Source organism: Rhinopithecus roxellana, chromosome 8, assembly GCF_007565055.1.
Source record: "Rhinopithecus roxellana isolate Shanxi Qingling chromosome 8, ASM756505v1, whole genome shotgun sequence".
NCBI lineage: Eukaryota > Metazoa > Chordata > Mammalia > Primates > Cercopithecidae > Rhinopithecus > Rhinopithecus roxellana.
In genome coordinates this window covers 18,657,233-18,683,678 of record NC_044556.1, presented here as the reverse complement: position 1 = coordinate 18,683,678, position 26,446 = coordinate 18,657,233, and the positions used below count along the sequence as shown (strand labels likewise).

At 53.0% G+C, this 26,446-nt stretch overlaps 4 protein-coding genes across 15 annotated transcripts in view; 3 read left to right on the top strand and 1 right to left on the bottom strand.

The window, feature by feature from the left end:
* The first annotated feature begins 2,178 nt into the window (after nucleotides 1-2,178).
* NR2C2AP (nuclear receptor 2C2 associated protein) lies at nucleotides 2,179-4,217 on the top strand. Of its 2 annotated transcripts, XM_030935620.1 has the most exons (6): nucleotides 2,179-2,587; nucleotides 2,729-2,819; nucleotides 3,027-3,132; nucleotides 3,204-3,271; nucleotides 3,579-3,691; nucleotides 4,059-4,149. In XM_030935620.1, the coding sequence occupies exons 1-6, from the start codon at nucleotides 2,550-2,552 to the stop codon at nucleotides 4,147-4,149; spliced, it is 507 nt and encodes a 168-aa protein (XP_030791480.1). In that variant the 5' UTR covers nucleotides 2,179-2,549. The 2 variants fall into 2 exon arrangements, with proteins under 2 accessions (XP_030791480.1, XP_010384997.1); XM_010386695.2 differs by having other exon boundaries at nucleotides 3,579-4,217.
* On the bottom strand, nucleotides 3,756-15,009 carry RFXANK (regulatory factor X associated ankyrin containing protein). Of its 11 annotated transcripts, XM_030935614.1 has the most exons (11): nucleotides 14,935-15,009; nucleotides 14,704-14,774; nucleotides 14,234-14,299; nucleotides 12,827-13,021; nucleotides 8,496-8,579; nucleotides 8,291-8,356; nucleotides 7,920-8,077; nucleotides 7,306-7,431; nucleotides 6,813-6,879; nucleotides 6,298-6,378; nucleotides 3,756-3,973 (listed from the first exon to the last, which is right to left on the bottom strand). In XM_030935614.1, exons 2-11 carry the CDS (start codon nucleotides 14,729-14,731, stop codon nucleotides 3,903-3,905), a joined length of 942 nt encoding a protein of 313 aa, XP_030791474.1. In that variant the 5' UTR covers nucleotides 14,732-14,774; nucleotides 14,935-15,009; the 3' UTR covers nucleotides 3,756-3,902. The 11 variants fall into 11 exon arrangements, with proteins under 11 accessions (XP_030791474.1, XP_030791477.1, XP_010385002.1 ...); XM_030935617.1 differs by lacking the exon at nucleotides 14,234-14,299; XM_010386700.2 differs by having other exon boundaries at nucleotides 7,920-8,020; nucleotides 14,159-14,299; nucleotides 14,704-15,005.
* On the top strand, nucleotides 14,842-26,446 carry BORCS8 (BLOC-1 related complex subunit 8). Its single transcript, XM_030935621.1, has 4 exons — nucleotides 14,842-15,172; nucleotides 20,344-20,456; nucleotides 21,254-21,318; nucleotides 25,643-26,446. Exons 1-4 carry the CDS (start codon nucleotides 15,136-15,138, stop codon nucleotides 25,755-25,757), a joined length of 330 nt encoding a protein of 109 aa, XP_030791481.1. The 5' UTR covers nucleotides 14,842-15,135; the 3' UTR covers nucleotides 25,758-26,446.
* LOC104680644 (myocyte-specific enhancer factor 2B-like) overlaps nucleotides 21,288-26,446 on the top strand; it is a 42,984-nt gene continuing 37,825 nt past the window's right edge. The window contains exons 1-2 of the mRNA XM_030935611.1: nucleotides 21,288-21,318; nucleotides 25,643-25,753. Of these exons, the coding sequence (XP_030791471.1) occupies nucleotides 25,732-25,753 (22 nt within the window). The 5' untranslated portion in view covers nucleotides 21,288-21,318; nucleotides 25,643-25,731. The remainder of the gene's footprint in view (nucleotides 21,319-25,642; nucleotides 25,754-26,446) is intronic.

The following is a 26,446-nucleotide window of genomic DNA, read 5'->3' as shown; positions in this document are numbered from 1 at the left end:
AGTAGGATGCCAGGAGGACCATTCCTCCAGCCCTTGAAGAAAGGGGCTGACTGCCAGACCATTCAGCTAAAGCCAGGAACAACAGCCTCTTGTCAGTGGCTGCTCTGTCTTGGAACTCTCGATTCATGCAGAATGGATGGTGTCCTGCCCTTTCTCCAACACTTTCTGTGACTTCTCCAGGCCCAGCAGGATGTGGCTCCACATATTTTATTCAAATTCATGGTCTTTCACCCAACTAGGCCTTTGCTTATGCTGAGTTCCCTGCCTGGAACACCCTCCCCACTCCAGATTTTCTCACCCTTGTGAATTTCTGGCGCCTGACCCCCTATTAAGGTGCAATTCTAATATCCTCTCTCCCAGGAAGCCTTTCCTCTAGGTAGAGCCCCTGCTCCTTCAGCCCCATCTCTCCTTTGGGCCTAGAAGTGTCTATGTCTACCTCTGTCTTGCCCAGATCGTGGGCTCCTCTGGGACAGGGCTGGAGCTGAGGCCTCTTGCTGTCCCCAGCATCATCCAGCAGAAGACTGGGCATGAGAGTGTGACAGTAGAGGTTGCAGGAGGTGTCTAGTGAATCAATGAACCAAATCTTCAGCCTGGAATCTAAGGCTTTGTGTTTGGCAAACTCCTGTTCATGCTTCAAAACCCACCTTGCAGGCTGGGTATGGTGGCTCACACCTATAATCCCAGCACTTTGGGAGGCCAAGGCAGGCAGATCGCAAGGTCAGGAGTTCGAGACCAGCCTGGCCAACATAGTGAAACCCCTTCTCTACTAAAAATACAAAAATTAGCCAGGCATGGTGGTGTGCACCTGGAGTTACAGCTACTCGGGAGGCTGAGGCAGGGGAATCACTTGAACCCGGGAGGCGGAGGTTGTGGTGAGCTGAGATCACTCCACTGCACTCCAGCCTGGGCAACAAAATGAGACTCCATCTCGAAACAAAACAAAACAAAAACAACAAAAACACCTGACCTTCGCATGCTCCCTCCTCCAAGAAGCCTTCTTTGATGTCCCAGCAGCATTTTCTGGGAAAGACAAACTTGGAGGCCAGGGCTCCTCTGTCCAAACAAGAACACAAGGGGCTGGGCGCGGTGACTCACACCTGTAATCCCAGCACTTTGGGAGGCCGAGGCAGGCGGATCACGAGGTCAGGAGATACAGACCATCCTGGCTAACACAGTGAAACCCCGTCTCTACTAAAAATACAAAAAACTAGCCGGGCGTGGTGGCGGGCGCCTGTAGTCCCAGCTACTCGGGAGGCTGAGGCAGGAGAATGGCGTGAACCCGGGAGGCGGAGCTTGCAGTGAGCCGAGAGCAAACCACTGCACTCCAGCCTGGGCGACAGAGTGAGGCTCCGTCTTAAAAAAAAAATTTTTATATATATATATGTGTGTGTATGTATATATGTGTGTGTGTGTGTGTGTATATGTGTGTGTATACATACATGTGTGTATATATATCTCACAAGGGGTTGATGAGGACTTCAGATACTCCCAACATCGTGGCCTTTTCCACAACTCTGCCTTTGGCCTCCGGGAGGCAGTGAAGTTCAAGGATTCCCAACCTGCATTTAGCGTTAGGTAGCGGTTAGGGTAGAGTAGGTTAGAGTAGGAAGAAAGACATTGTCATAGGAAGTCTCTCTGGCCGGGCGCGGTGGTTTACGCCTGTAATCCCAGCACTCTGGGAGGCGAGAGTGGGCGGATCGCTTGAGCCCAGGAGTTCGAGACCAATCTGGGCAATATGGCAAAACCTCATCTCTACCAAAAAAAAAAAAAAAAAATTAGCTGGCTGTGGTGGTGCGCGCCTGCTAGTTCCAACTATTCGGGAAGCCGAGGTAGGAGGACTGCTGGAGCCTGGGAGGCAGAGGTCGCAGAGAGCCGCGATCGCACCACTGTACTCCAGCCTGGGCGACAGTGAGACCCTACCTCAAAAAAAAAAAAAAAAAAAAAAAAAAAGGAAGTCTCTCGGATTCCAAAATCAGTCAAAACCAGTGCTCTACACCTTCGCGCGCCTAGGGACAGCGTCCCGAGCAGCGCAGCCAGCCTTTGCCCTACAGCTTTCAGGAAACCAAAGTAAATTCAATCATTGAACTCGGTCCCTTTAAGAAGCGAGCATGAAGGGGCGGGGTCGAATCAAGCCCCGCCCCAGGAGCGGCTACTGTGGGCACCGGATTTACAACACGCATGCGCCGAGCCCACGCGGTTCCGGATCCCAACGTTTGGCCCCAAGAGCTGTGTTCGCAGAGAAACAGATTCGCACAAAAAGCCACCGCCCCCGAAACCCGCGGGAAATCTGTTTCCTGTGAGAGGCCCGGCCTCCGGTCATTGGCGGTTTCCCTGATCCTCTCTCCCAAATCTTTCGGCAGGGGATTGATCGAGGCGACTTTTAGGACTGGGGTGGGCGAAGGAGTGGCGGTTCTCCTTCCAAGTTACAGGTGAGGACGTGCAGGCCAAGGCGTAGCCGAGATCGCGCCGCCCTGTGGCTTGAGGAGGCGCCGGGATTCGAACCAAGGCTGTGCCCAATCCTAAGCCCTGCGAGGTCTTGTGGAACCGACATGACCCACTCTTTGGTCTGTCCAGAGACAGTGAGCAGGTAAGAGTCTGTGGGGACGGGCAGTGGCGAAGCCCTAAGCCTGGGGTCGAGCCCTCAGTGGACAGAGCTGTGGAGGTCAGGCCCTCCGCGGAGCTGAGAGCTGGTCTCAGCCCCTCTTCGCCCTGATCCTGGTGCCTCCAGGGTGAGTTCGGTGCTGAATCGCAACACTCGGCAGTTTGGAAAAAAACATCTTTTCGACCAGGATGAGGAGACGTGTTGGAACTCGGACCAGGTGAGGCGCCTCCCTCGACCCTTCATCTCTGGGGTGATTCAGATTCAGATTTCATGGCTTGAGAACGTCAGGGGGCTCCCATAGGTGGCCAGGAAAGGAACAAGTGCCTAATTTCTCTTTCCCCCCCAAGGACTGTGTGAATGAGATAGGCATAGCAGGGCTCTGCCTGCAGTGAGCTTGTGCCTCAGTTTCCCTGTCTGCTTCCAGGGCCCTTCCCAGTGGGTGACGCTGGAGTTTCCCCAACTCATCCGTGTCTCCCAGCTGCAGATCCAGTTTCAGGGTGGCTTCTCTAGTCGCCGGGGCTGCCTGGAAGGTACTAGGAGGCCCTAGGTGGCGGGGGTTCCAGGGGTCACCCCAGACACTCATTGCCTTTCTCTGCTGAAGGTTCACAGGGCAGTCAGGCTCTCTGCAAGATTGTAGATTTCTACCCTGAGGACAACAACTCACTTCAGATATCCTGCCCCTGCTTCTGGGGTGGGGTGGTCTGTGCCTTTGGACTCTGTGGTCTGGAAGCTTTGGACTCACCCAAACCTGAATGGGAACCCTGATGTGTGATCTTGAACACATGACCTCTAGGACTCCATCACTTTTTCTGTAAAATGGGGCTGATGACCACCTGTTCGGTGTCAGAGGCTTAGAGGGGCCTGCAGCTTCCCCAGGTTGCCCACATCAGTGGAGTCTGAGCTGGGTCTGAAAGAGGTGGGGGCCTGCGGGTGGGAAACCAGAAATGACCTGTTTCCCTTGACTGCCCACGATCACACTTTCCCCATACCAGCTGCTGAAGTGGACCGGCTGAAAGTGATGTTTGAGGATGCCACTGACTTTTTTGGCCGTGTGGTCATCTACCACCTGCGGGTGCTTGGGGAGAAGGTGTGAGACCTCTGGGGGCTGTCTCCTCCAAGAAGCCCTCCGGGAAGCACAGCAAAGTCCCTCAAATTCTGCACAGAAGGTTTATTGGTTCCTCTTGGGAAGAGTCCCCTCCCACCACCTGTCCAGGAGCTGCCTTTGAAGCCAGTTCTAGGTTTCCCCAGCTCTGGCCAACCGTTTTGTTCCCTGAGTGTCTGAGTCCCCAGCGGGCGGCCTTCACTCAGGGTCAGCGTGCACCAGGTTGCTCTGGAAGAGCTTGAGGATGTGGTTCTCGATCACCTGTTGCACTGAGATGGGGCAGGGAAAAGGTGGGCTGTGAGCTTGAATCGGGAGGGGCATGGAGGCGCAGGCCAACCTGCGCTCTCCCCTTAGGGGAACAAACAAGGACCCCTACAGAGACCTGCATTACAGAGCAAAGCTGGGAGAACCTAGGCCCCATCCCAGGAACCTCAACTTCCCCTAAGTTGGCAAAAATGCATTTTTATAGCTTTTCAGAATTATTAATATAAAAATATTTCTTACCAAGCAAAATGTGTGAATTGTGACTTTTATGAAAAGATGAGGCTGGGTGAGGTGGCTTACACCTGTAATCCCAGCACTTTAGGAGGTCCAGAGGGGAGGACTGCTTGAGCTCAGGAATTTGAGGCCAGCTTGGGCAACATAGCAAAACCCTGTCTCTACCAAAAAAATTTAAAAATCAGGCTGGGCTTGGTGGCTCACACCTGTAATCCCAGCACTTTGGGAGGCCAAGGTGGGCGGATCACTTGAAGTCAGGAAAGGCCAGCCTGGCCAACATGGTGAAACCCTATCTCTACTAAAACTACAAAAATGAGCCGGGTGCAGCCAGGCGCAGTGGCTCACGCGTGTAATCCCAGCACTTTGGAAGGCTGAGGTGGGTGGATCACCTGAGGTTGGGAGCTCAAGACCAGCCTGACCAACATGGAGAAACCCCGTCTCTACTAAAAATACAAAAAATTAGCTGGGCATGGTGGCACATGCCTGTAATCCCAGCTACTTGGGAGGCTGAGGCAGGAAAATTGCTTGAACCTGGGAGGCAGCGGTTGTGGTGAGCTGAGATCGCACCATCGCATTCCAGCCTGGGCGACAAGAGCAAAACTCCATCTCAAGAAAAAGAAAAAAGTTAGTCGGGTGTGGTGGCAGGTACTTGTCATCCCAGCTACTTAGGAGGCTGAGGCAGGAGAATTGTTTGCCTGGGAGGCAAAGGTTGCAGTGAGCCGAGATCATGCCATTGCACTCCAGCTTGGGTGACAGAGCGAGACTCTGTCTCAAAAAATACATTAAAAAGATTTTACAAATTAGCTGGGTAGACTGGTACATGCCTGTAGTTCCAGCTATTTAGGAGGCTGGGGCAGAAGGATGGTTTGAGCCCAGGAGTTTGAGACCAGCCTGGGCAACATAGTAAGACCCTGTCTCTTCTGAAAAAAAAAACAACAACACAGCCGGGCATGGTGGCTCATGCCTATAATCCCTGCACTTTAGGAGGCCGAGGCAGGCGGATCACAAGGTCAGGAGTTCGAGACCAGCCTGACCAACATGGTGAAACTCCTGTCTCTACTAAAAATAAAAAAATTAGCCAGGCATGGTGGTGCACGCCTGTGATCCCAGCTACTTAGGAGGCTGAGGCAGGATAAAAGCTTGAACCTGGGAGTTGGAGGTTGCAGTGAGCCAAGATCACGCCCTTGCACCCCAGCCTGGGTAACAGAGCGAGACTCCGTCTAAAACACAAAAAGCAACAACAAAAATTAGCCAGGCGTGGTGATAAATGCCTGTGGTCCCAGCTACTCGGGAGGCTGTGGTGGGAGGATCACTTGGAGCCTGGGAGGTTGAGGCTGCAGTAAGCTCTGCCTGCCCCATGCTCTGCCTGCACCACTTCATTCCAGCCTGGGTGATAGAGCAAGACTTTTTGCCTCAAAAAACAAAACAAAACAAAAACCCCCTGAAAACAAGAGGAGGGATGAGGAATTATTTCCATCCCAAACACAGTAGAACTCCCAAGGAAGGTAGGGGGATATTTCCTAAGCCCTCCATCCCTACCATGAACCCAGGGGGTCAGTTCAATTGGGATCTCCCCATTTTATGGATGGGGAAGTTGGGGTCCCATTGTGACAGAGGAAATGGAGTCAAATTTGGGTCTGCCTATGGTCCCTGTTCAAACCCACTGCCCGCCATGGAGAGGGGCGGCCTCCATGGCTCTGTGCACTGTGGCCTGGCCACCTACCCTTTGGTGTCCTCACTGCCAGGCTTCCGCAGGGGCCAGTCCTCCCACCTGGATGCCATTCTCCCTCCCTTCAGGTTCCCTAGAATCCTTCCCTGACCTCCCCATCCCAGGGCTGGGCCCATCTCACTTCTTGGGGTCTCAAGCTTAAGAAACATTCCTCCAGGAAGCCCTCTCTGACTTCCATTGGCCACTTTGGGGCTCTTTGATGAGAGGCCCCTCTTTGGGCCTCTCCATGCCTATGTGTCCCCCATCATGGCCCCAGTCACTGACACCCATTGTCCTCCCTACCCCAGCACATGTGGAGCCCCAGGAGCCAGGACTGGGATGTGACCAGGCGGGACCCCATTCCTGCTCTGTGTGTCTCAGGCTGACCTTTCCGGTATCCCAGGGCCACGGCAAGGTCCATCGGGGTGTAGCCAGAGTCGGCTTCGGTGGTGAGGTCAGCACCTCGGGCTGCAAGGGAGAGGGGAGCGTGCTAGAGGGTGGGGCCTGGGAGCCCAGAATGGGGTCTGGGGACCTGGGAGATCCCATGGCACCACCCCTCATTCCCCACAATGCAGCCGTGGGTCTGCCTATTGCCCATGTGGCCTTTTGACAAGAGTCCAACCTCTGCTATCTTGGTCTCCACTGAAGAACGTGGCTGAAGGGTCTCTGAGCCATGGAGGATGGAGGTGCTCAGCCTCTGGGCCAGATCCTAGACCCAGACCCTGACTCCCGTGTGGTCCCACCACCTCCTCCCCTCTGATCCACCCTCCGAGAAGAGCAGGCAGTGACCACCTGCTCCAATAACTCTTCAAGCAACGCTCGGGCATCTCCCTGCCCTCAGGATTCCCGCAGGGCCTGCTGGAGCGCTGGGGCCCGTGGGGCCAGTCCCGACTCCCACTCACCCAGCAAGGCCTCAACGCATTTCACGTGGTTCCCACGCACAGCGTACAGCAGCGGCGTCCCTCCATTCTGTTGTAGGTAGGGGCAGGAAAAACCAAAGTTTACTTCTTCCTCATTCTCACAATGCCTTGTACTCTCTGGCCTCCAATAGAATGTGGTTCCTCCTCCTGCTCATCACTGGGCCCATCTCACTTTTTGGGGTCTTAAGCTTAGACACCTTCCTCCAGAGAGCCCTCTCTGACTTCCCTTGGCCACATGGGGCTCTTGCAGCCACCTGTGCATCTGTCATCATAGCGCAATTCACTGCATCTCAGCTGCCTGTTTTCATGTCTGCCTTCCCCACATGGGGAGCTCTGCTCTGTGAGGCTGGGAATGGGGCTGTCTCCTGTTCTCGGCACCCAGAGCAGGCCTGCACCTTTCAGGTGCTCTGTGAATGTCTGAGGCAGGAATGAAGGCCAGGAGGCTGAGAGGTCCCGGGGGAGGGCAGTCCCTCACCCAGTCATAGATGTTGATGTCCACGTCACGCTCCAGCAACAGCCCCACAATGTCTGTATAGCCGCCAGTGCTGGCCAACGACAGGGCGCTCTCTCGCTCTTTGGCCAGGATGTGGGGGTCGGCACCCTGCAAGAAGAAGGGGCAGTGGTGGGATGGGTTGGGGCATAACCAGGAATCCTGGGGTACCCACAGCAGCTGCATCTTTTTTTTTGTTTTTTGTTTTGGAGATGGAGTCTTGCTCTGTTGCCCAGGCTGGAGTGCAGTGGCGTGATCTCGGCTCACTGCAACCTCCACCTCCCGGGTTCATGCAATTCTCCCACCTCAGCCTCCAGAGTACCTGGGATTACAGGTGCCTGCCACGACACCTGGCTAATTTTTGTATTTTTTAAGTAGAGACAGGGTTTCACCCATGTTGGCCGGGCTGATCTCCAACTCCTGATCTTAAGTGATCTGCCCGCCTCAGCCTCCCAAAGTGCTGGGATTACAGGCACAAGCCACCACACCCAGCCAGCAGCCGCATCTCAAAGACAAGGCACCAGCAGACACAGCCAAGAACCCAGCCCACCCTAAGACCCCCGGGAACCCCCCAGCTGCCCAGCTTGGCTGGGACGCACCCACTCCAGCAGGAAGCGAACGGTCTCAATCTCTCCAAAGGCCGAGGCCCAGATGAGGGGAGTGAAGCCACGCTCGTCTGGCTTGTTGATGAGGTTGTCACCTGGCGGGGGGGGCAGGTGATACCACCAGGCTGCACCCCTGCCCCCTATCCCCAGTGCTGCCAAAGGGGGACGAGGTGGGGGGCTGGGGTTAGACAGGAATGAAGGGGAGCGTACGTCGATGGACATACATGGACACGGTCACACAGACAGGTAGATACAAGCACACACGTGGACACTCACAGGTCACGTCAGCGTCATGAGTGGACATGGACACCCATATGCATACACCACCCAGGTGCGGACATGCCAGCACACATGTGGACACGCACCTTTCCGCAAATGCTCCTTCAGCTGGTCGAGCTCCCCCTGTGCCGCGAGCTGGTGGATGGACAGGGCTGGGGCAGGACAGAGGCAGAGTCCTCACTCGTCCCCTTGCTTCTCTGTGCCTCAGTTTACCCTCTGTCCACGACTGCTCCTCACAGGCCCTCCCACCCTCCTACTCCTCTCCTTGTTGGGGACCGTGGGCTCACTCACAGTCTAGGGTGGCCGGCAGAGCTGACACCTCGTTCCCCCGCTGCCGGTTGGTGAGAGTGGTAGAGTGCTTCAGGGAGTTGCCTGCTGGGAGAGAGACAATAGGCCTCAGTTTCCCCTCGGTAGATGTTCTGAGGCTTCAGGACAGAAGCCCATTTGGTTTTTTGCTGCTGCTGTTGTTGTTGTTTGAGATGGAGTCTCGATCTGTCCCTCAGGCTGGAGTGCAATGGCGTGATCTCGGCTCGCTGCAACCTCCATCTCCTGGGTTCAAGCGATTCTTGTATCTCAGCCTCCCAAGTAACTGGGATTATAGGCGCCCGCCACCACACCTGGCTAATTTTTGTATTTTTCGTAGAGACGGGGTTTTGCTATGTTGCCCAGGCTGGTTTCAAACTCCTGACCTCAAATCATCCACCTGCCTCAGCCTCCCAAAGTGCTGGGATCATAAGCTTGAGCCACCACGCCTGGCTGTTGGGCTGTTTTTTTTGAGACATAGTCTTGCTCTGTTGTCCAGACTGGAGCGCAGTGGTGTGATCACAGCTCACTTCAGCCTCAACCTCCTGGGCTCAAGCCACCCTCCCACCTCAGCCTGCTGAGCAGCTGAAACTACAGGTACCACCATACCCAGCAAATTAAAAAAAAATTATTTTGGTAGAGATGGAGTCTTGCTATGTTGCCCAGGCTGGTCTCAAACTCCTGGGCTCAAGCGATCCTCCTGCCTCGGCCTCCCAAAGTGCTGGGATTACAGGCATGAGCCACCATGCCACTGCCTTTGGTATCTCCCTGGGGTCTTGGAGCTACCCAAGGCAATGCCTGGGACTCCACCATTCACTCACTCTACTCTCTTGAATACCTAGGATGCATCTTTCTCCTCCCTGCCTGGTAATGTTCTGGGCAAACAAGACATAGTTTTTGCCCTCTAGGGAGTCTGGGGTTAAGTAGGTGCATCAGAAATAGAGACATAATAAAAAACTTCAAGTTGAAATAAGTGTTCAAAAGAACTTAAGGCCGGGCATGGTGGCTCACACCTGCAATCCCAGCACTTTGAGAGGCTGAGGTAGGTGGATCACCTGAGGTCAGGAGTTTGAGACCAGCCTGACCAACATGGTGAAATTCCATGTCTACTAAAAACACAAAATTAGCCAGGCGTGGTGGCAGATGCCTGTAATCCCAGTTACTCAGGAGGCTAAGGTAGGAGAATCACTTGAACCCAGGAGGCGGAAGTTGCAGTGAGAGAGATCACACCACTGCACTCCAGCATGGGCAACAAGAGCGAAACTCCGTCTCAAATAAAAAAATAAATAAATTAAAAGCAGGTAGAAGAGGACAGAAAGAAGGAAGCACAAGGAATAAGTCCTTCTTAGGCAATGTGGTAACTGGAGGGCCTCCCCAAGGTGACATCACCGAGATCTTAGGAAGTCAAAGAAATCAGCTACAGGTACTGGGCACGGTGGCTCACACCTGTAATCCCAGCACTTTGGGAGGCCGAGGCAGGCGATCACCTGATGTCAGGAGTTTGAGACCAGCCTGGGTAACATGGCAAAACTCCGTCTCCACTAAAAATACAAAAATTAGCTGGGTGTGGTGGCGTATGCCAGCTACTTGGGAGGCTGATGCAGGAGAAACGCCTTAACCCAGGAGAGGGAGTTGCAGTGAATTAACATAGTGCCACTGCACTCCACCCTGGGTAACAGAGCAAGACTCCGTCTCAAGAAGAGAGGGGACTCCAGGAGGCATCTCAAGATTGGGGAGAGGGAAAAGGAGGGGAGGGGAAGGGAGGAGAGGGGAGCCTGGGCAACAAGAGCAAACCTCCATTTAAAAAAAACAAAAAAAACAAAAACGAACTGTATTCCCAGCTACTCAGGAGGCTGAGGCAGGAGAATGGCGTGAACCCAGGAGGCAGAGCTTGCAGTGAGCTGAGATTGTGCCATGCACTCCAGCCTGGGCCACAGAGCGACACTCCATCTCAAAAAAAAAAAAAAAAAAAAAAAAAAAAAAAAAAAACCCGGAGGCGGGAAGGGAGGGGAGGGGAGAGGAGTTAGCTATAGGAAGAAGTGTAGGAAGAGCATTCCAGACAGGAGTGGCAGCAACAAAGGTTGTGGGAGGGAACTAAATTAGGCATATTCTTGGACTCTAATCAAAAATAAATCCTCAGTTCCTCAGTAAGTAAAACAGGATGACCATCTGATCCAGCAATTTCACTCCTAGCTATCTACCCTCAAAGAGTTAAAAACAGGTGTGAAGGGCCAGGCACTGTGGCTCAGCCTGTAATCCCAGCACTTTGGGAAGTGGAGGCCGGCAGTTCACTTGAGCCCAGGAGTTGGAGACCAGCCTGGGCAACACGGCAAAACCCCATCTCTACAAAAAATACAAAAATTAGCTGGGCATGGTGGTGCACTCCTGTAAACCAGCTACTTGAGAGGTAGCTGGATTCTTGTGAGGCACGAGAATCGCTTGAACCTGGGAGGCGGAGGTTGCAGTGAGCCGAGATCGCACCACTGCACTCCAGCCTGGGCGACAGAGTGAGACTCGGTCTCAAAGGAAAAAAAAAAAGGAAGGAAGCACTGATCCATGGTATGATGTGGATGAACTCTGAAAACATGATGCTGAGTGAGAGGGGCCAGACACAAAAGGCCACATAGTGTTATGATCCTACTGGTACGAAATGCCCAGAACAGGAAAATCTAAATAGATAGAAAAGCAGATTGGTTGCCAGGGATGGGTGGAAGGAGATTGGAGAGGGACTGTTATGGTATGGGGTTTCCTTTTGGGGTGATGAAAATATTCTAGATAGGCCGGGCGTGGTGGCTCACACCTGTAATCCAAGCAGTTTGAGAGGCTGTGGCGGGCGGATCACGAGGTCAGGAGTTCAAGACCATCATGGCCGACATGGTGAAACCCCATCTCTACTAAAAAAACAAAAAATTAGCTGGGCATGGTGGTGCATTCCTGTAATTGCAGCTACTTGGAAGGCTGAGGCAGGAGAACTGCTTGAACTGGGACCTGGGAGGTGGAGGCTGCAGTGAACCAAGATTGAGCCACTGCACTCCAGCCTGGGCTACAGAGCGAGATTCTGTCTCAAAAAACAAAGAGGCTAGGTGCGGTGGCTCACACCTGTAATCCCAGCACTTTGGGAGGCTGAGGTGGGTGGATCACCTAAGGTCGGGAGTTCAAGACCAGCCTGACCAACATGGAGAAACCCCGTCTCTACTAAAAATACAAAATTAGCCAGGCATGGTGGTGCATGCCTGTAATCCCAGCTACTCAGGAGGCTGAGGCAGGAGAATTGCTTGAACCCAGGAGGCGGCGGTTGTGGTAAGGCGAGATCATGCCATTGCACTCCAGCCTAGGTAACAACAGCGAAACTCCGTCTCAAAAAACAAAAAACAAAACAAAACAAAATATTCTAGATAGAGGTGGTGGTTAAGCAACACTGTGAATGTACTTACTGATATTGAATGGTACTGCAATCCTGGCTTAAATGGCAAACTTTTATGTTATGTATAGTTTATCACAACAAAAAAATATATACAAAGTTGTAAAAAAAAAAGAAAAAGAAAAAGAAACAAACCCTTCCTGAATGGAGAAGGAAGACACGTCCTATTAGTCAGTCATAAAGACAGAGGTCCCGGCCAGGCATGGTGGCTCACGCCTGTAAATCCCAGCACTTTGGGAGGCTGAGGCAGGAGGATCGCTTGAGGCCAGGAGTTCAATACCAGCCTGGGCAACATGGTGAGACCCTGCCTTTCAATTACAAAAAAAAGAAAAAATTAGCCAGGTGCGGTTGCATGCCTATAGTCCCAGCTACTAGGGAGCTGAGTGAGGTAGGAGGATGGCTTGAGCCCAGGAAGTTGAGGCTGCAGTGAACTATGATCTCATCACTGCACTCCAGCCTTGGTAACAGAGCGAGAACCTGTATCAAAAAGCAAAAACAGGCTGGGCACAGTGGCTCACGCCTGTAATCCCAGCACTTTGGGAGGCCGAAGTGGGTGGATCACCTGAGGTCAGGAGTTCAAGACCAGCCTGGACAACATGGTGAAACCCCTTCTCTACTAAAAATACCAAAAACATTAGCCGGGCATAGTGGTAGGAGCCTGTAATCCCAGCTACTCAGGAGGCTGAGACAGGAGAATCAGTTGAACCCAGGAGGCGGAGGTTGTAGTGAGCTGAGATCATGCCATTGCACTCCAGCCTGGGCAACAAGAGCGAAACTCCATCTCAAAAAACAACAAAACAACAACAAAAAAATGAAAGCAAGACAAAGGTTCCATCTGGGACCTGATATTCCATCATGATGGAATCCCAGAGGGCCAATCCCAGAGGAGGTATCCTACCCTGTGGAGAGGAAACACTGGCATCCGGTTCGGGATTCACAGGCTCGGGGGTGCAGGGGAAGAGACTGAGGACCACAGTGTCTGAGCCATCTGCGGCCTCCTCTCCCGGGTCTTCGGGGTCCCCAAGTTCTGAGGCAGGGGGCAGCTGGGTCAGGATGAGGTCCTCTGCAGGCTGGGTAGACTCCATGAGGAACGCTGGCGGAGGTGTCAGAAAGGGAGAGATGACAATAATTATCAACAGCTATAATAAAGTAGGCACTGACTGCATACCTAGCCTTGCATTGTGAGGGTGGGTAAACTGAGATCCAGGTTAATTACCAGAGCCAGGGAAATGAAAACCAGAGTCCAACTGCTTTCGAGGTCTACCCTCCCCCACCATCAAAACACCTGCAATGTGCAATGTTTAAAAGCCTGGGCTCGGCCGGGCGCGGTGGCTCAAGCCTGTAATCCCAGCACTTTGGGAGGCCGAGGCGGGCGGATCACGAGGTCAGGAGATCGAGACCATCCTGGCTAACACGGTGAAACCCCGTCTCTACTAAAAAAATACAAAAAACTAGCCGGGCGAGGTGGCGGGCGCCTGTAGTCCCAGCTACTCGGGAGGCTGAGGCAGGAGAACGGCGTAAACCCGGGAGGCGGAGTTTGCAGTGAGCTGAGATCTGGCCACTGCACTCCAGCCTGGGTGACAGAGCAAGACTCCGTCTCAAAAAAATAAATAAATAAATAAATAAAAGCCTGGGCTCTGGCTGGGCACGGTGGCTCACAGCTGTAATCCCAGCACTTTGGGAGGCTGAGGTGGGTGGATCACAAGGTCAGGAGTTCGAGACCAGCCTGGCCACCATGGTGAAATGCCATCTGTACTAAAAATACAAAAATTACCCAGGTGCGGTGGCGGGTGCCTGTGATCCCAGCTACTTGGGAGGCTGAGGCAGAGAATTGCTTGAACCCGGGAGGTGGAGATTGCAGTGAGCAGAGATCACACCACTGCACTCTAGCTTGGGCGACAGAGCAAGACTCCGCCTCAAAAAAAAAAAAAAAGCCAGGGCTCTGGGGTCAGCTGTCTGGGTTCGAATCCCTCAATTTATAGGCCCTGAGAACTTGGGCATGTGACTTAACCTTTGAGCCTCAGTTTCTTCCACGACAAAATGTGGAAATGAGCCGTACAACGAATTATGTCTGCACATAGCTTATCCAGGGGTCTGCTAAGGGCGGAGCTCAATAAATATTCGCTATGGTTGTTGGGGGGGGTCCCCAGAATGAGTGAGAGCTCAACAAAGGTGTGATTGGTCCCACTCCCACCCAAGCTTCCCAAATCGATCCAGGAGGTCCACTCACCTCCCCACGAGCCTCCTCTGTCCCCCCGCACCTAAAGCCCAGTTCTCTCAAAACTTGGGGGCCCAAGTCACAAACTTTTCTCTTCCAATGGATATAGCGGGAGCCAAGCTGGAGACTGGACCCTCAGCGCTCTGGTTTCCTCTGCCAGGACAGAAAGCAACTTGATACTCGACCGCTACCCCCACCCCAGAGCTTCCCCACTGCGCGTGCGCACCCCGCCCCCCAAAAGTGAGGAACGGCCCAAGCAGTAAGTGCTGCCTCTAGCCCTTTAAGACTTAGGCGAGGGCGTGGATTCCGCTGGGGCCCTGGGAGGGCAGTTGCGCCTGCGCCTTCTTTTCCCCTCCTCACCGACTCGGAGGGAATGGGCGGGGCCTAATGGGCTCTGAGAATTTCACAGCGCCTGTGCCCGCTTACCTTTACCCCGCCCACAGATTTTTCCAGAGGGAGCCAATCGGCTCCGGCTTCGGGTAGATGGGCGGGGCTATATTAAGAAGAAGCAGTAGGGGAAGTACGCGGGGCGTCTGGAACTTAAAGGGCCAACGTACCTTTGCCGTCTCGTTCCACAAGGTCCATTCTGCGGTCTCAAAGGCTTATAAGCAAGGGCGGGGGCAGAGAGCTAAAGAAGGGAGTTTATGCGGTCCGAGTGGGTAATGCGTGGAGGGCTCCCCCAGCTCGTCTCTCAGGGAATAGGGGGTTCAGAAAGGGAGAGAGTTCTTCCCCCTCTCCTGCCTGGGTGTCCCTCCACCAGCCTCAGGGGCGTCGCGCCCCCTCCTCACCGCGCCACCCCCGGGTGTGCCTCCTTCCCTCCGTCTCACAGCCCCTTTCCTGTCCGCGAAGACTGAGGAGCGGGGAGGGCGGGCCCTCTGACGCCGGAACTGGAGCCGTGCGGCGTCCGGTTTCAGCAGGGAAGGCTTAGGCGGCCGTCCCAGCCTCCAGGCTTCCGGTCCCGTTTCCCGGTTCGCTCGGCCGCGGTCGCTATGGAGGAACCAGAGATGCAGCTCAAGGGGAAGAAAGGTGGTGCGGGCCTCCGGGCGGGACAGAGGGGGCGGGGAACTCGTGGAGGGGCGACCTGACAAAGGCCGGGCGCGGAGGGACCGTGCGAGGAGCAGTGATTGAACTGCCGTCCAACCCCAGCTCGGCCGCTGACTAGTTTTGAAACCTGTAGAAAGGCTCCGTATCTGCTTTAATTACCCGTCCCCCCAGGATTGTTTCAATAATTCAGTAGCTGAGGCTGGGAGTGGTGGCTCACGCCTTTGTAATCCCAGCACTATGAGAGGCCTAGGCGGGAGCATCGCTTGAGCCCGAGACCAGCCTGGGTGACATAGTGAGACCTCGTCTCTAAAAAAAATACAAAAATTAACTGGGCGTGGTGGCACACGCCTGTGGTCCCAGCTACTTGGGCGGCTGAGGTGGAAGGATTGCTTGAACTCGGGAGGTCGAGGCTGCACTGCAGTGAGCTGTGATCGTGCCACTGCACCCCAGCCTGGGTGACAAGTGAGACCCTGTCTAAAAAAACAAACAAAAACAAAACTCAACTATCTGATATTTGTAATGCATTGACAGAATTCCCGGGGTAAAGTAATCGCTGTGCGTGTTGTTTCCTTTTTTTTTTTTTTTTTTTTTTGAGACAAGGTATCACTCAGTCGCCCAGGCTGGGGTGCAGTGGCGCGATCATGGCTCACTGCAGCCTCAATCTCTCTGGCTCGGGCAATCCTCCTGCCTCAGCTTCTCCAGTAGTTGGGACTACAAGCGCATGCCACCACGTCAGGCTAATTCTTTAATTTTTTTTTTTTGACGGAGTCTCGTTCTGTCACCCAGGCTGGAGTGCCGTGGCGGGATCTCGGCTCACTGCAACCTCAGCCCCCTGAGTAGCTAGGATTACAGGCACACACCACCATGCCCGGCTAATTTTTTTGTATTTTTAGTAGAGACGGGGTTTCACCATGTTGCTCAGGCTGGCCTTGAACTCCTGACCTCGAGTGATCCGTGCACCTTGGCCTCCCAAAGTGCTGGGATTACAGGTGTGAACCACTGCGCCCAGCTAATCCCCTATACTTTGAATCACCTCTAGATTACTCACATCTAGAGTACATAATACAGGCCTACACATCACTTCATTCACATTGATTCAAAGAAGTGCTTAGTGTAGAGCAAATTCAAGTTTTGCTTTTTGAAACTTTGTAGATTTTTTTTTCCTGAGTATTTTCCATCCACAGTTGGTTGAATCCACAGATTCGAGAACCATGGATAATGGAAGGCAAGAGTAGGAGGCATAAGCCACCATGCCCTGTCTGTTATGCTCACTTTCCTCTTTTTTTTTTTTTTTTTATTTGAGACGGAGTTTCACCCTTGTTGCCAAGGCTGGAGTGCAGTGGCATGATCATGGCTAACTGCAATCTCCACCTCCCGGGTTCAAGCGATTCTCCTGCCTCAGCCTCCCGAATAGCTGGGATTACAGGCATGCACCACCATGCCCAGCTAATTTTGTATTTTCAGTAGAGACGGGGTTTTTCCGTGTTGGTCAGGCTGGTCTCAAACTCCCAACCTTAGGTGATCCTCCTGCTTCGGCCTCCCAAACATCTGGGATTACAGGCATGGGCCATCGCCCCTGGCCGTTATGCTCACATTCAAAGTGAGGAGGCTTATCTGGTAAGAGGTCACACAGTTTGGAGGTGGCAGGTTGGGCTCTGCCACTCAAGGCACAGTGGTGAGATGGAGAGACTCATGTTAGCCTCCTTTGACTCCCAGACATGCCTGGGTTCTCTCTCCTGAGCAATCACCCTGGTGATGGCATTGGATTCATCTCCGTAGCAAACCTTGAGGCAGGTGCTGTTATTCCTTTTTTTCCAGATGAGGAAGCTGAGGCTCAGAGAAGCCCTGCTCTCCCAAATTCAAGCTTTTAGCTTTTCCTGTGAACATGTAACCTAATCAGTTGAAATTGGTATTAAAAGAAAGGAACAAAATGCCAAGGTCCTGAATTAGGTGGAGGGGACATCTGTTAAGGCTGGTAGTCAGGGAGGGTCTTGCGCAGGAGGTGACATTTGAGCAGACCTGAGGGATAAAGGAGAGCCAGTGACGGAATGGTGTCTCCGGTTGGGAATAGCAGGTGCAAAGGCCTTGAGGTGACAGAGTGTTCAGAGCTCTGCTGTAATGAATAAAGGAGTGATTGGTCACATACAGGCATTTAATTTTTTTTTTTTTTTTTTTTTGAGATAGAGTCTTGTTCTCTTGCCCAGACTGGAGTGCAGTGGTATGATCATGGCTCACTGTAGCCTCCACCTGCCAGACCCCAGCAATCCTCCCACCTCAGCCTCCTGAGTAGTTGGGACTACAGGTATAGATCACCATGACCAGCTTATTTTTGTACATTTTTGTAGAGGTGGGATTTCACCATGTCTCCCATGCTGGTCTTGAATTCCTAGGCTGAATCCATCCTCCTGCCAAAGTGCTGGGATTACAGGTGTGAGCCACCACACCCGGCGTTGGTCTCAAATTCTTGTCCTCAAGTGATCCTCCTACCTCGTCCTCTTGGGCAGTGAGAAAGTTATTTTGGGCAGTGCTGGGAGGTCCAAGGAAGAGCCAGGGATGGAGGGCAAGAAAGGCAGGGAGGTCAACAGCAGCTGGAACATGCAGGACCTCATGGGCCATGGCAAGAAAGGTGGATTTTATTCTCTGGCAGGTGGGAGCCATGGGAGAGTTTAAAGCAAGGGTGGGAATAGATGATTTGTTCATTTGGAGTTCACCTCATCTGCTGCATGGAGATTGGACTACTGGCAGGAGGGGAAGCAGGGAGACCAGGGAGAGGGTGGGTCTGGCATCCGGGCAAGAGATGGCCGTTCCTGGCTGTGCCTGGACCCATGCGGGCAGTGTGGTATAATAGTGAGAACAGATGAAACTAGAACCATCAGGATCTGCCCAAGGATGGGACAGGAAAGGTGGGCCCTGCTCGCTGGCTGGGAATGCCATTGTTGAAGCAGACCCTATAATGAGGATTTGTGTGCAATTAATTTATCAGGGCCAGGCATGGTGACTCACTCCTATAATCCCAGCACTTTGGGAGGCCGAGTTGGGCAGATCACTTGAGATCAGGAGTTCGAGACCAGCCTGGCCAACATGGTGTAACCCCGTCTCAACTAAAAATACAAAAATTAGCCAGGCGTGGTGGCGGGTGCCTGTAATCCCAGCTACTCAGGAGGTTGAGGCAGGAGAATCGTCTGAACCCAGGAGGTGGAGGTTGCAGTGAGCCGAGATTGTGCCACTGCACTCCAGCCTGGGCAACAGAGCAAGACTCTGTCTCAAAAAAAAAAAAATTTTTTTTTCATCGGGAGACATCTGCAGGGGAGAAGGGGAAACAGGGCACGGCTGGCTGGTGAGGAGGCTGAGTGAGGGGCACCTCAGGTAAAATCTGCAGAGGGAGGCCTCAACCTGGGCCAGCACAGGAGCCCAGGGGGATACGTTAGGCTCCAGGTTGTTCCAGTGCCCAGCGAGGGACACAGGTTTTCATATCCCTCACTGGTGAGTGGTGGCTGAGGGCCCCCTGGGATGTGAACTTCCAGGCACTTTCGGGTCCTGTGGGCATGCTCTGAAGAAGAGTCCCAGGTGTGGTCATGGGGGCAAAAAGAATGCTGGGAAGTGCAGTAGGCAGCAGTGTCCACTACCAGTGGGTTTGAGAGGGAAAGATGAGAAGAGTTCACTGGGGTCCGCACACAGTGGCTCATGCCTATAATCCCAGCACTTTGGGAGGCCGAGGCAGGAGGATCACTTGAGAACAAGAATTCAGGACCAGCCTGGGCAACATAGCAAGACTTTGTCTCTATTTTAAAAAATGAGCCGGGCGCGGTGGCTCACATCTGTAATCCCAGCACTTTGGGAGGCTGAGGTGGGCGGATCACAAGGTCAGGAGATCAAGACTATCCTGGCTAACACAGTGAAACCCTGTCTCTACTAAAAAATATAAAACGTTAGCCGGGCGTGGTGGCGGGCACCTGTAGTCCCAGCTACTCGGGAGGCTGAGGCAGGAGAATGGCGTGAACCCAGGAGGCAGAGCTTGCAGTGAGCCAAGATTGCGCCACTGCACTCCAACCTGGGCAACAGAGCAAGACTCCGTCTCAAAAAATAATAAAAATAATAATAATAATAATAAATAAATAAATGAAAAAACTAGCCAGGCATAGTGGTTCGCACCTGTAGTTCTAGCTCCTCTGGAGGCTGAGGTACGATGATGGCTTGAGGCTGGGTGTTTCGAGACTGCAGTGAGCTGTGATTGCACCACTGCACTGCAGCCTGGGCAACAGAGCGAGACCCTGTCTCTGAAAAAAAAAAAGTTCAATCAAACTGGCCAGGCACGGTGGCTCACGCCTGTAATCCCAGCACTTTGGGAGGCCATGGTAAGCAGATCACGAGGTCAGGAGATCGAGACCATCCTGACCAACATGGTGAAACCCTGTTTCCATTAAAAATATAAAAATTAGCTGTGCGTGGTGGTGCACGCTTGTAATCCCAGCTACTCAGGAGGCTGAGGCAGGAGAATCGCTTGAACCAGGGAGTCGGAGATTGTGGTGAGCTGAGATTGCACCACTGTACTCCAGCCTGATGACAGAGCAAGACTCTCAAAAAAAAAAGTTTACTCCTTATGAACTCATCACTCATTATGTCCTCTCATTAATGGCCTCTTTTTTAAATTTTTTATTTTTTAATGTTTTTTTGAGATGGAGTTTTGCTCTTGTTGCCCAGGCTGGAGTGCAATGGCATGACCTCAGCTCACTGCAACCTCCACCTCCCAGATTCAAGTGATTCTCCTGCCTCAGCCTCCAGAGTAGCTGGGATTACAGGTACCAGCCATCATGCCCGGCTAATTTTTGTATTTTTAGTAGAGATGAGTTTTACCATGTTGGCCTGTCTGGTCTTGAACTCCTGACCTCAGGTGATCTGCCCACCTCAGCCTCCAAAGTGCTAGGATTACAGGCGTGAGCCACCACACCCGGCCTCATTAATGACCTCTTAAGTGAGCCCTGCCGTGACCACTTCCTCCAGCCTGTCATGGGCCAGGGGTGACCTAGCTGCTGAGGGATACACCAGATGCCCCCTTTGCTCTGGCTGGACTCAACACTTGAGCAATGAGGAGGCTGATGCTTTGTCTCCCCACACCCGCCCCACCCCTACCACCTGTGGACCCTGTAGTCCAGTCACGGACAAGTTCACTGAGAGCATCTACGTCCTGGCCAACGAGCCGTCCGTGGCCCTGTACCGGCTGCAGGAGCACGTGCGTCGCTCCCTCCCTGAGCTGGCCCAACACAAGGTGAGCTGGGGCCTGCTGGGAGGAGCAAGGGCTGTCTGGGCAGGAGTCAAGGCTGGGACACCAATAAGGAGGCATGTGGTGGCAGAGCCAGGTCAGAGGCATGGTGGACAGATCTGGGGTAGATTCTGAAGGAGGTGGCAAGATGTGTGTATTATTAGTTCATTCTCTTGCTGCTATAAGGACATACCCAAGACTGGGTAATTTATAAAGAGATTTAATTGACTTACTGTTCAACAGGGCTGGGGAGGCCTCAGGAAACTTACAGTCATGGCAAAAGGGGAAGCAAACATGTACTTTCTCACATGGCAGCAGGAGGAGAAGTATGAGTGCCCCAGTGAAGGGGGAGGCCCCTTTTTAAAACCACAAGATCTCGTGAGAACTCACTTATCAGGAGAACAGGATGAGGGGAACTGCCTGTATGATTCAGTTATCTCTACCTGGTCCCTCTCACAACACACGGGGATTGTGGGAACTGCAATTCAAGGTGAGATTTGGGTGGGGACACAGCCAAACTGTTCTATTCTGTAACAGTTATGACCTGTGTAGCAAGGAGGCAGCCGTCTGATGATCTAAGGGAAGGGTGTGCCAGGCAGGGGGAACAGCCTGTGCAAAGGCCCTGAGGCATAGTGGCCAGGTGTTCACAGAAAGCCCAGACCTGTGAGGGAAGGGAATTGCAGGAGGAAAGTTCTCTGCATCCACCATGAGGGCTCAAGGGAGCCCCAACCAAGAGAGCTGGGAGGAAGGCCCTCTAGGTGGGGGTGGCCTCCCTTGCCAAACATCTCCTGCACCCCCTACAGGCAGACATGCAGCGTTGGGAGGAGCAGAGCCAGGGAGCCATCTACACTGTGGAATACGCCTGCAGGTGAGCGCCACAGCCTCTCCGCTGCAGGGCCACCTGCTGCTGCTCTGGCCTCCTGGGCGTTCAGGGGCATCCCAGCCATCTGCCCAGTAAGCCCCACCCTGCCAAGCCTACCCGAGTGGGTGTATGGAGTCTGTACCACGATTAACCTGGCCAGGGCCCCAGGTGGGTCTCTTCCCTGTGCTCCCCAGCTGCCACAGAAGAGAGGGATAAGGATTCTGGAAGATGCTTCCGGGGACCAGCATTTCTGTCCCACAGCCAGGACCACAGATGGGCCGGTGGGGTAGATGGCAGCCAGGGGGAAGCCCAAAGCACAGATAAGGCTGTTTGTTTTTAATTTTTTTTTTGAGACAAGAGTCTCACTCTGTCACCTAGGCTAGAGTGCAGTGGTGCGATCTCAGCTCACTGCATCGTCCGCCTCTCAGGTCCAAGCAGTTCTCCCGCTTCAGCCTCCCAAGTAGCTGGGACTACAGGCGCCTGCCAGCTCGCCCGGCTAGTTTTTGTATTTTTAGCAGAGATGGGGTTTCGCCATGTTGGCCGGGCTGGTCTCGAACTCCTGACCTCAGGTGATCCACCTGCCTCAGCCTCCCAAAGTGCTCAGATTACAGATGCAAGCCACCACGCCCGGCTGGTGTTTCTTTTTGGTACTGAACCCTTGCCTCCTGCGCTTTGGTTCTGTTCCTCATGACTGTATTCCCAAGCCTTATTCCGGTTGCTCGGGTTGCCCAGTTGGCCTTGGAAGTTCCTCGACTTTGCACAGATATGCTGTTTGCCCCTGACATGGGCTGTAGGCCGTGTTGGTGGTGGCTGAACGATGCTCCTGGCAGTTCCCCTGGTGTGTTGCTGTTTGGTTGTGTGGGCGAAGGTGCCTAGACAAGAAACCCTGCTGCTGGAGCAGCATTCTACCATTGGCAGCCTTGGCCCCCTTGGTGGGACAAGGTGTGACCAGAGAGACACTATCTTCCTTAGCTCAAGGAAAAGAAAAGAAATAGGAGTTTCTAGAGCTGGGCGTGGTGGTGTATGCCTGTAGTTCCAGCTACTCAGGAGGCTGAGGTGGGAGGATGCCTTGAAAGGAGTTCAGGGTCAGCCTGGGTGATACAGCCAGACCTCTTCTTTTTTTTTTTTTTTTTTTTGAGACGGAGTCTCGCTCTGCCGCCCAGGCTGGAGTGCTGTGGCCGGATCTCAGCTCACTGCAAGCTCCGCCTCCCGGGTTCACGCCATTCTCCTGCCTCAGCCTCCCGAGTAGCTGGGACTACAGGCGCCCACCACCTCACCCGGCTAATTTTTTTGTATGTTTTAGTAGAGACAGGGTTTCACCGTGTTAGCCAGGATGGTCTCGATCTCCTGACCTCATGATCCGCCCGTCTCGGCCTCCCAAAGTGCTGGGATTACAGGCTTGAGCCACCGCGCCCGGCCCCGACCTCTTCTTTAAAGAAAAAAGAAATACGGCTGGGCACGGGGGCTCACGCCTGTACTCCCAGCACTTTGGGAGGCCGAGGTGGGAGGATCACTTGAGCCCAGTAGTTTGAGACCAGCCTGGGCAACCTGGTGAAACCCCATTTCTACAAAAAATACAAAAACTAGCCGAGTCTGGTGGCACACACCTCTAGTCCCAGCTACTCGGGATGCTGAGGTGGGAGCATCGCTTAAACCTGGGAGGTTGAGGCTGCAGTGAGTGAAGATTGCACCACTGCACTCCAGCCTGGGCAACAGAATATGACCCTGTCTTAAAAAGCGAAAAAACAGGCCAGGTGCAGTGGCTCACGCCTGTAACCCCAGCACTTTGGGAGGCTGAGGCGGGCAGATCACAAGTTCAGGAGATCAAGACCATCCTGGCTAACACGGTGAAACCCTGTCTCTACTAAAAATACAAAAAAATTAGGCAGGTGTGGCAGCAGGCGCCTGTAGTCCCAGCTACTCGGGAGGCTGAGGCAGGAGAATCACGTGAACCTGTGAGTCGGAGCTTGCAGTGAACTGAGATCGCACCACTGCACTCCAGCCTGGGCAACAGAGTGAGACTCCGTCTCAAAAAAAAAAAAAAAAAAAAACCTGTGCTTTCTTCCTCTAGCTGTGGCATCTAATCCAGGAATCTACACCATGGGTGGCTAAACACAGTTCATTTTAACTCGTTAAAATGAAATAAGGCCAGGTGCAGTGACTCACGCCAGTAATCCCAGCACTTTGGGAGGCCGAGTGGGCAGATCATTTGCGGCCAGGAGTTGAGACCAGCCTGGCCAACATGGTGAAACCCCATCTCTACTAAAAATACAAAAATTAGCCAGTGGGCTAATGGTGGTGGGCACCTGTAATCCCAGCTACTTGGGAGGCTGAGGCAGGAGAATCACTTGAACCCGGGAGACGGAGGTTGCTGTGAGCCAAGATTGTGCCCAGTCTGAACAACAGAGTGAGACTTTGTCTCAAAAAAAAAAAAAAAAATTGAAATTAGAAAACGAGGCTGGGCACAGTAGCTCACGCCAGTAATCCCAGCACTTTGGGAGGCCGAGGCGGGAGGATCACCTGAGGTCAGGAGTTTGAGACCAGCCTGACCAACATGGAGAAACCCCATCTGTACTAAAAATACAAAAATTAGTGGGGCGTGGTGGTACATGCCTGTAATCCCAGCTACTCGGGAGGCTGAGGCAGGAGAATCGCTTGAACCTAGGAGGTGGAGGTTGCAGTGAGCCGAGATCGCACCATTGCACTCCAGCCTGGGCAACAAGAACAAAACTCCATCTCAAAAAAAAAAAAAAGAAAGAAAGAAAACTAGTAAATATTCAGCTCTCAAGTCCCACTAGCCACATTCCAAGTGCTTCTCAGCCATCTCAATGGATGAAGAACATTTTCATCACCACAGATGTTGCCCCAGACATCACTGGGCTAGGCGGGAGGCCAGCAAGCATTTGTCTATAATGAAATGTATATTTCTTTTTAATTTAATTTTATGTATTATTATTTTTTTGAGACAGAGTCTTGTTCTGTCACCCAGGCTGTAGTGCAGTGGCGCAATCACGGCTCCCTATAGCCTTGACCTCCTGGGCTCAAGTGCTCTTCCTACCTCAGGCTCCTAAGTAGCTGGGACCACAGGCGAGTGCCACCATGCCTGGCTAATTTTTACATTTTTTGTAGAGATGGGACTTCACTCTGTTACCCAGGCTGGTCTCAAACTCCCAGGCTCAAATAATTCTTTTGCCTCAGCCTCCCAAAGTGTTGGGATTACAGGTCTGAGCCACCACATCCAACCAGATTTTTCTTTTCCTTTTCTTTTTTTTTTTTTTTTTTTTTTTTTGAGACGGAGTCTCGCTCTGTCGCCCAGGCTGGAGTGCAGTGGCCGGACCTCAGCTCACTGCAAGCTCCGCCTCCCGGGTTTACGCCATTCTCCTGCCTCAGCCTCCTGAGTAGCTAGGACTACAGGCGCCCGCCACCTCGCCCGGCTAGCTTTTTGTATTTTTTTAGTAGAGACGGGGTTTCACCGTGTTAGCCAGGATGGTCTCGATCTCCTGACCTCGTGATCCGCCCGTCTCGGCCTCCCAAAGTGCTGGGATTACAGGCTTGAGCCACCGCGCCCGGCTTCTTTTCCTTTTCTTTCTTTTTTTTGAGATGGAGTATTGCTCTGTCGCCTAGGCTGGAGTGCAGCAATCTCAGCTTACTGCAAGCTCCACCTCCCAGGTTCACGCCATTCCCCTGCCTCAGTCTCCCAAGTAGGTGGGACTACAGGTGCCCGCCACCATGCCTGGCTAATTTTTTTGCATTTTTAGTAGAGACATGGGTTTCACCGTGTTAGCCAGGATGGTCTCGATCTCCTGACCTCGTGATCCACCTGCCTCGGCTTCCCAAAGTGCTGGGATTACAGGTGTGAGCCACTGCGCCCAGCCTAGATTTTTCTTTTTAAGAGATGGGGTCTTGCTGTGTTGCCCAGGCTGGTCTCAACCTCCTGGGCTCAAGCCATCCTCTTGCCTTGGCTGTTGAGCAGCTGGGATTATAGGCATGAACCGCAGTGCCCAGGTGCTCTTTCATTCCTTTTTTTTTTTTTTTTACACTCCCATTATCAGTAGTAATGACTGAGATACTTTTTATGACATCTTTATACACTGAAACCTCCTTCAAAACATTAGATGTTTCAGTGGCAGATAAGTGAATGTGCTGTGTTGCATAGACGTCATTTAGGCATAGCAGGGAAATCTAAAATGCAAGCCCATTGTGAGTCCTTGGGGAGACCTGCAGAATCACCGAGGTACCCACTGAGCTCTGGTGGTGACCTCTAGTGCTGGGGTGTGAGACAGTTACCTGCAGGACTGGGCCACTGACCAGGCTTGTCCTCCCATTTCAGCGCCGTGAAGAACCTGGTGGACAGCAGCGTCTACTTCCGCAGCGTGGAGGGTCTGCTCAAACAGGCCATCAGCATCCGAGACCATATGAATGCCAGTGCGCAGGGTCACAGGTAGCTTCTGGGACCGCCCGTCCCCACTGCGGCTCTCAGCCGCAAGGACTGTCTCAGCTGCGCTGAGAACCACTGCTTCTCGCTTATTAGAAAACTTTCTCTTTCCTCTTGTCCTGGTGTCTGGTGACCTCCTCTTGTCCTGTGGCATCTATAACCTGAGTTCAGTCACTTAATACCCAGGTCCTGAGCTCTGCTGTGTGCCTGGCCCTGGGCTGGGTGCTGGGGACATAGCAGTGACTGAGACAGGCTCACAAGGGGACATACGACAACGAGGTAAACATGGCAGACAAGAGCATGTCAGATATGCTGTGAAGAACTCCACGGGGCCCCTCCTGGGAGATGGCATGAGTGACATGCAGACAGAGACGATCTGGGGGCAGACGGAGTTCCACACAGGGCAGTGGTGAGGGCAGATGCTCTGGGGCTGGGTTCCCTGGGAGTGTTCGAGAAGCACCAAGAAGGCTTCTGTGGCTGGAGCCGGCCAGCTGGGGGGAGATGGGGCCAGGGAGATGGCAGGGGCCTTTCCCTGTCCCATGACCCAGAGCCGAGGGAGGCTTCGAGCCGAGGACCAGCGGTCTGAAAACGAAAAGCACTCACAGTGCTTGAACATTGGAAATAGAGTTTTTGAAGAGTAGCCCTTCTTTTTGTTTTTTGTTCCCATTATAACTTAATAAATACGCTTATAAACACACA

Excerpts from the sequence above, each read along its gene's own strand:
- NR2C2AP (XM_030935620.1), top strand. The coding sequence starts at position 2,550 with ATGACCCACTCTTTGGTCTGTCCAGAGACAGTGAGCAG. Across the intron at positions 2,820-3,026 it reads CGTGTTGGAACTCGGACCAG|GGCCCTTCCCAGTGGGTGAC; the intron begins GTGAGGCGCCTC and ends GTCTGCTTCCAG. Across the intron at positions 3,272-3,578 it reads AGGACAACAACTCACTTCAG|ACTTTCCCCATACCAGCTGC; the intron begins ATATCCTGCCCC and ends GCCCACGATCAC.
- RFXANK (XM_030935614.1), bottom strand. The coding sequence starts at position 14,731 with ATGGACCTTGTGGAACGAGACGGCAAAG. Across the intron at positions 8,078-8,290 it reads GAAGGAGCATTTGCGGAAAG|CACTGGGGATAGGGGGCAGG; the intron begins GTGCGTGTCCAC and ends CCCCTTTGGCAG. Across the intron at positions 7,432-7,919 it reads TTCGCTTCCTGCTGGAGTGG|GGTGCCGACCCCCACATCCT; the intron begins GTGCGTCCCAGC and ends TTCTTCTTGCAG.
- BORCS8 (XM_030935621.1), top strand. The coding sequence starts at position 15,136 with ATGGAGGAACCAGAGATGCAGCTCAAGGGGAAGAAAG. Across the intron at positions 20,457-21,253 it reads CTGAGCTGGCCCAACACAAG|GCAGACATGCAGCGTTGGGA; the intron begins GTGAGCTGGGGC and ends CACCCCCTACAG. Across the intron at positions 21,319-25,642 it reads ACTGTGGAATACGCCTGCAG|CGCCGTGAAGAACCTGGTGG; the intron begins GTGAGCGCCACA and ends CTCCCATTTCAG.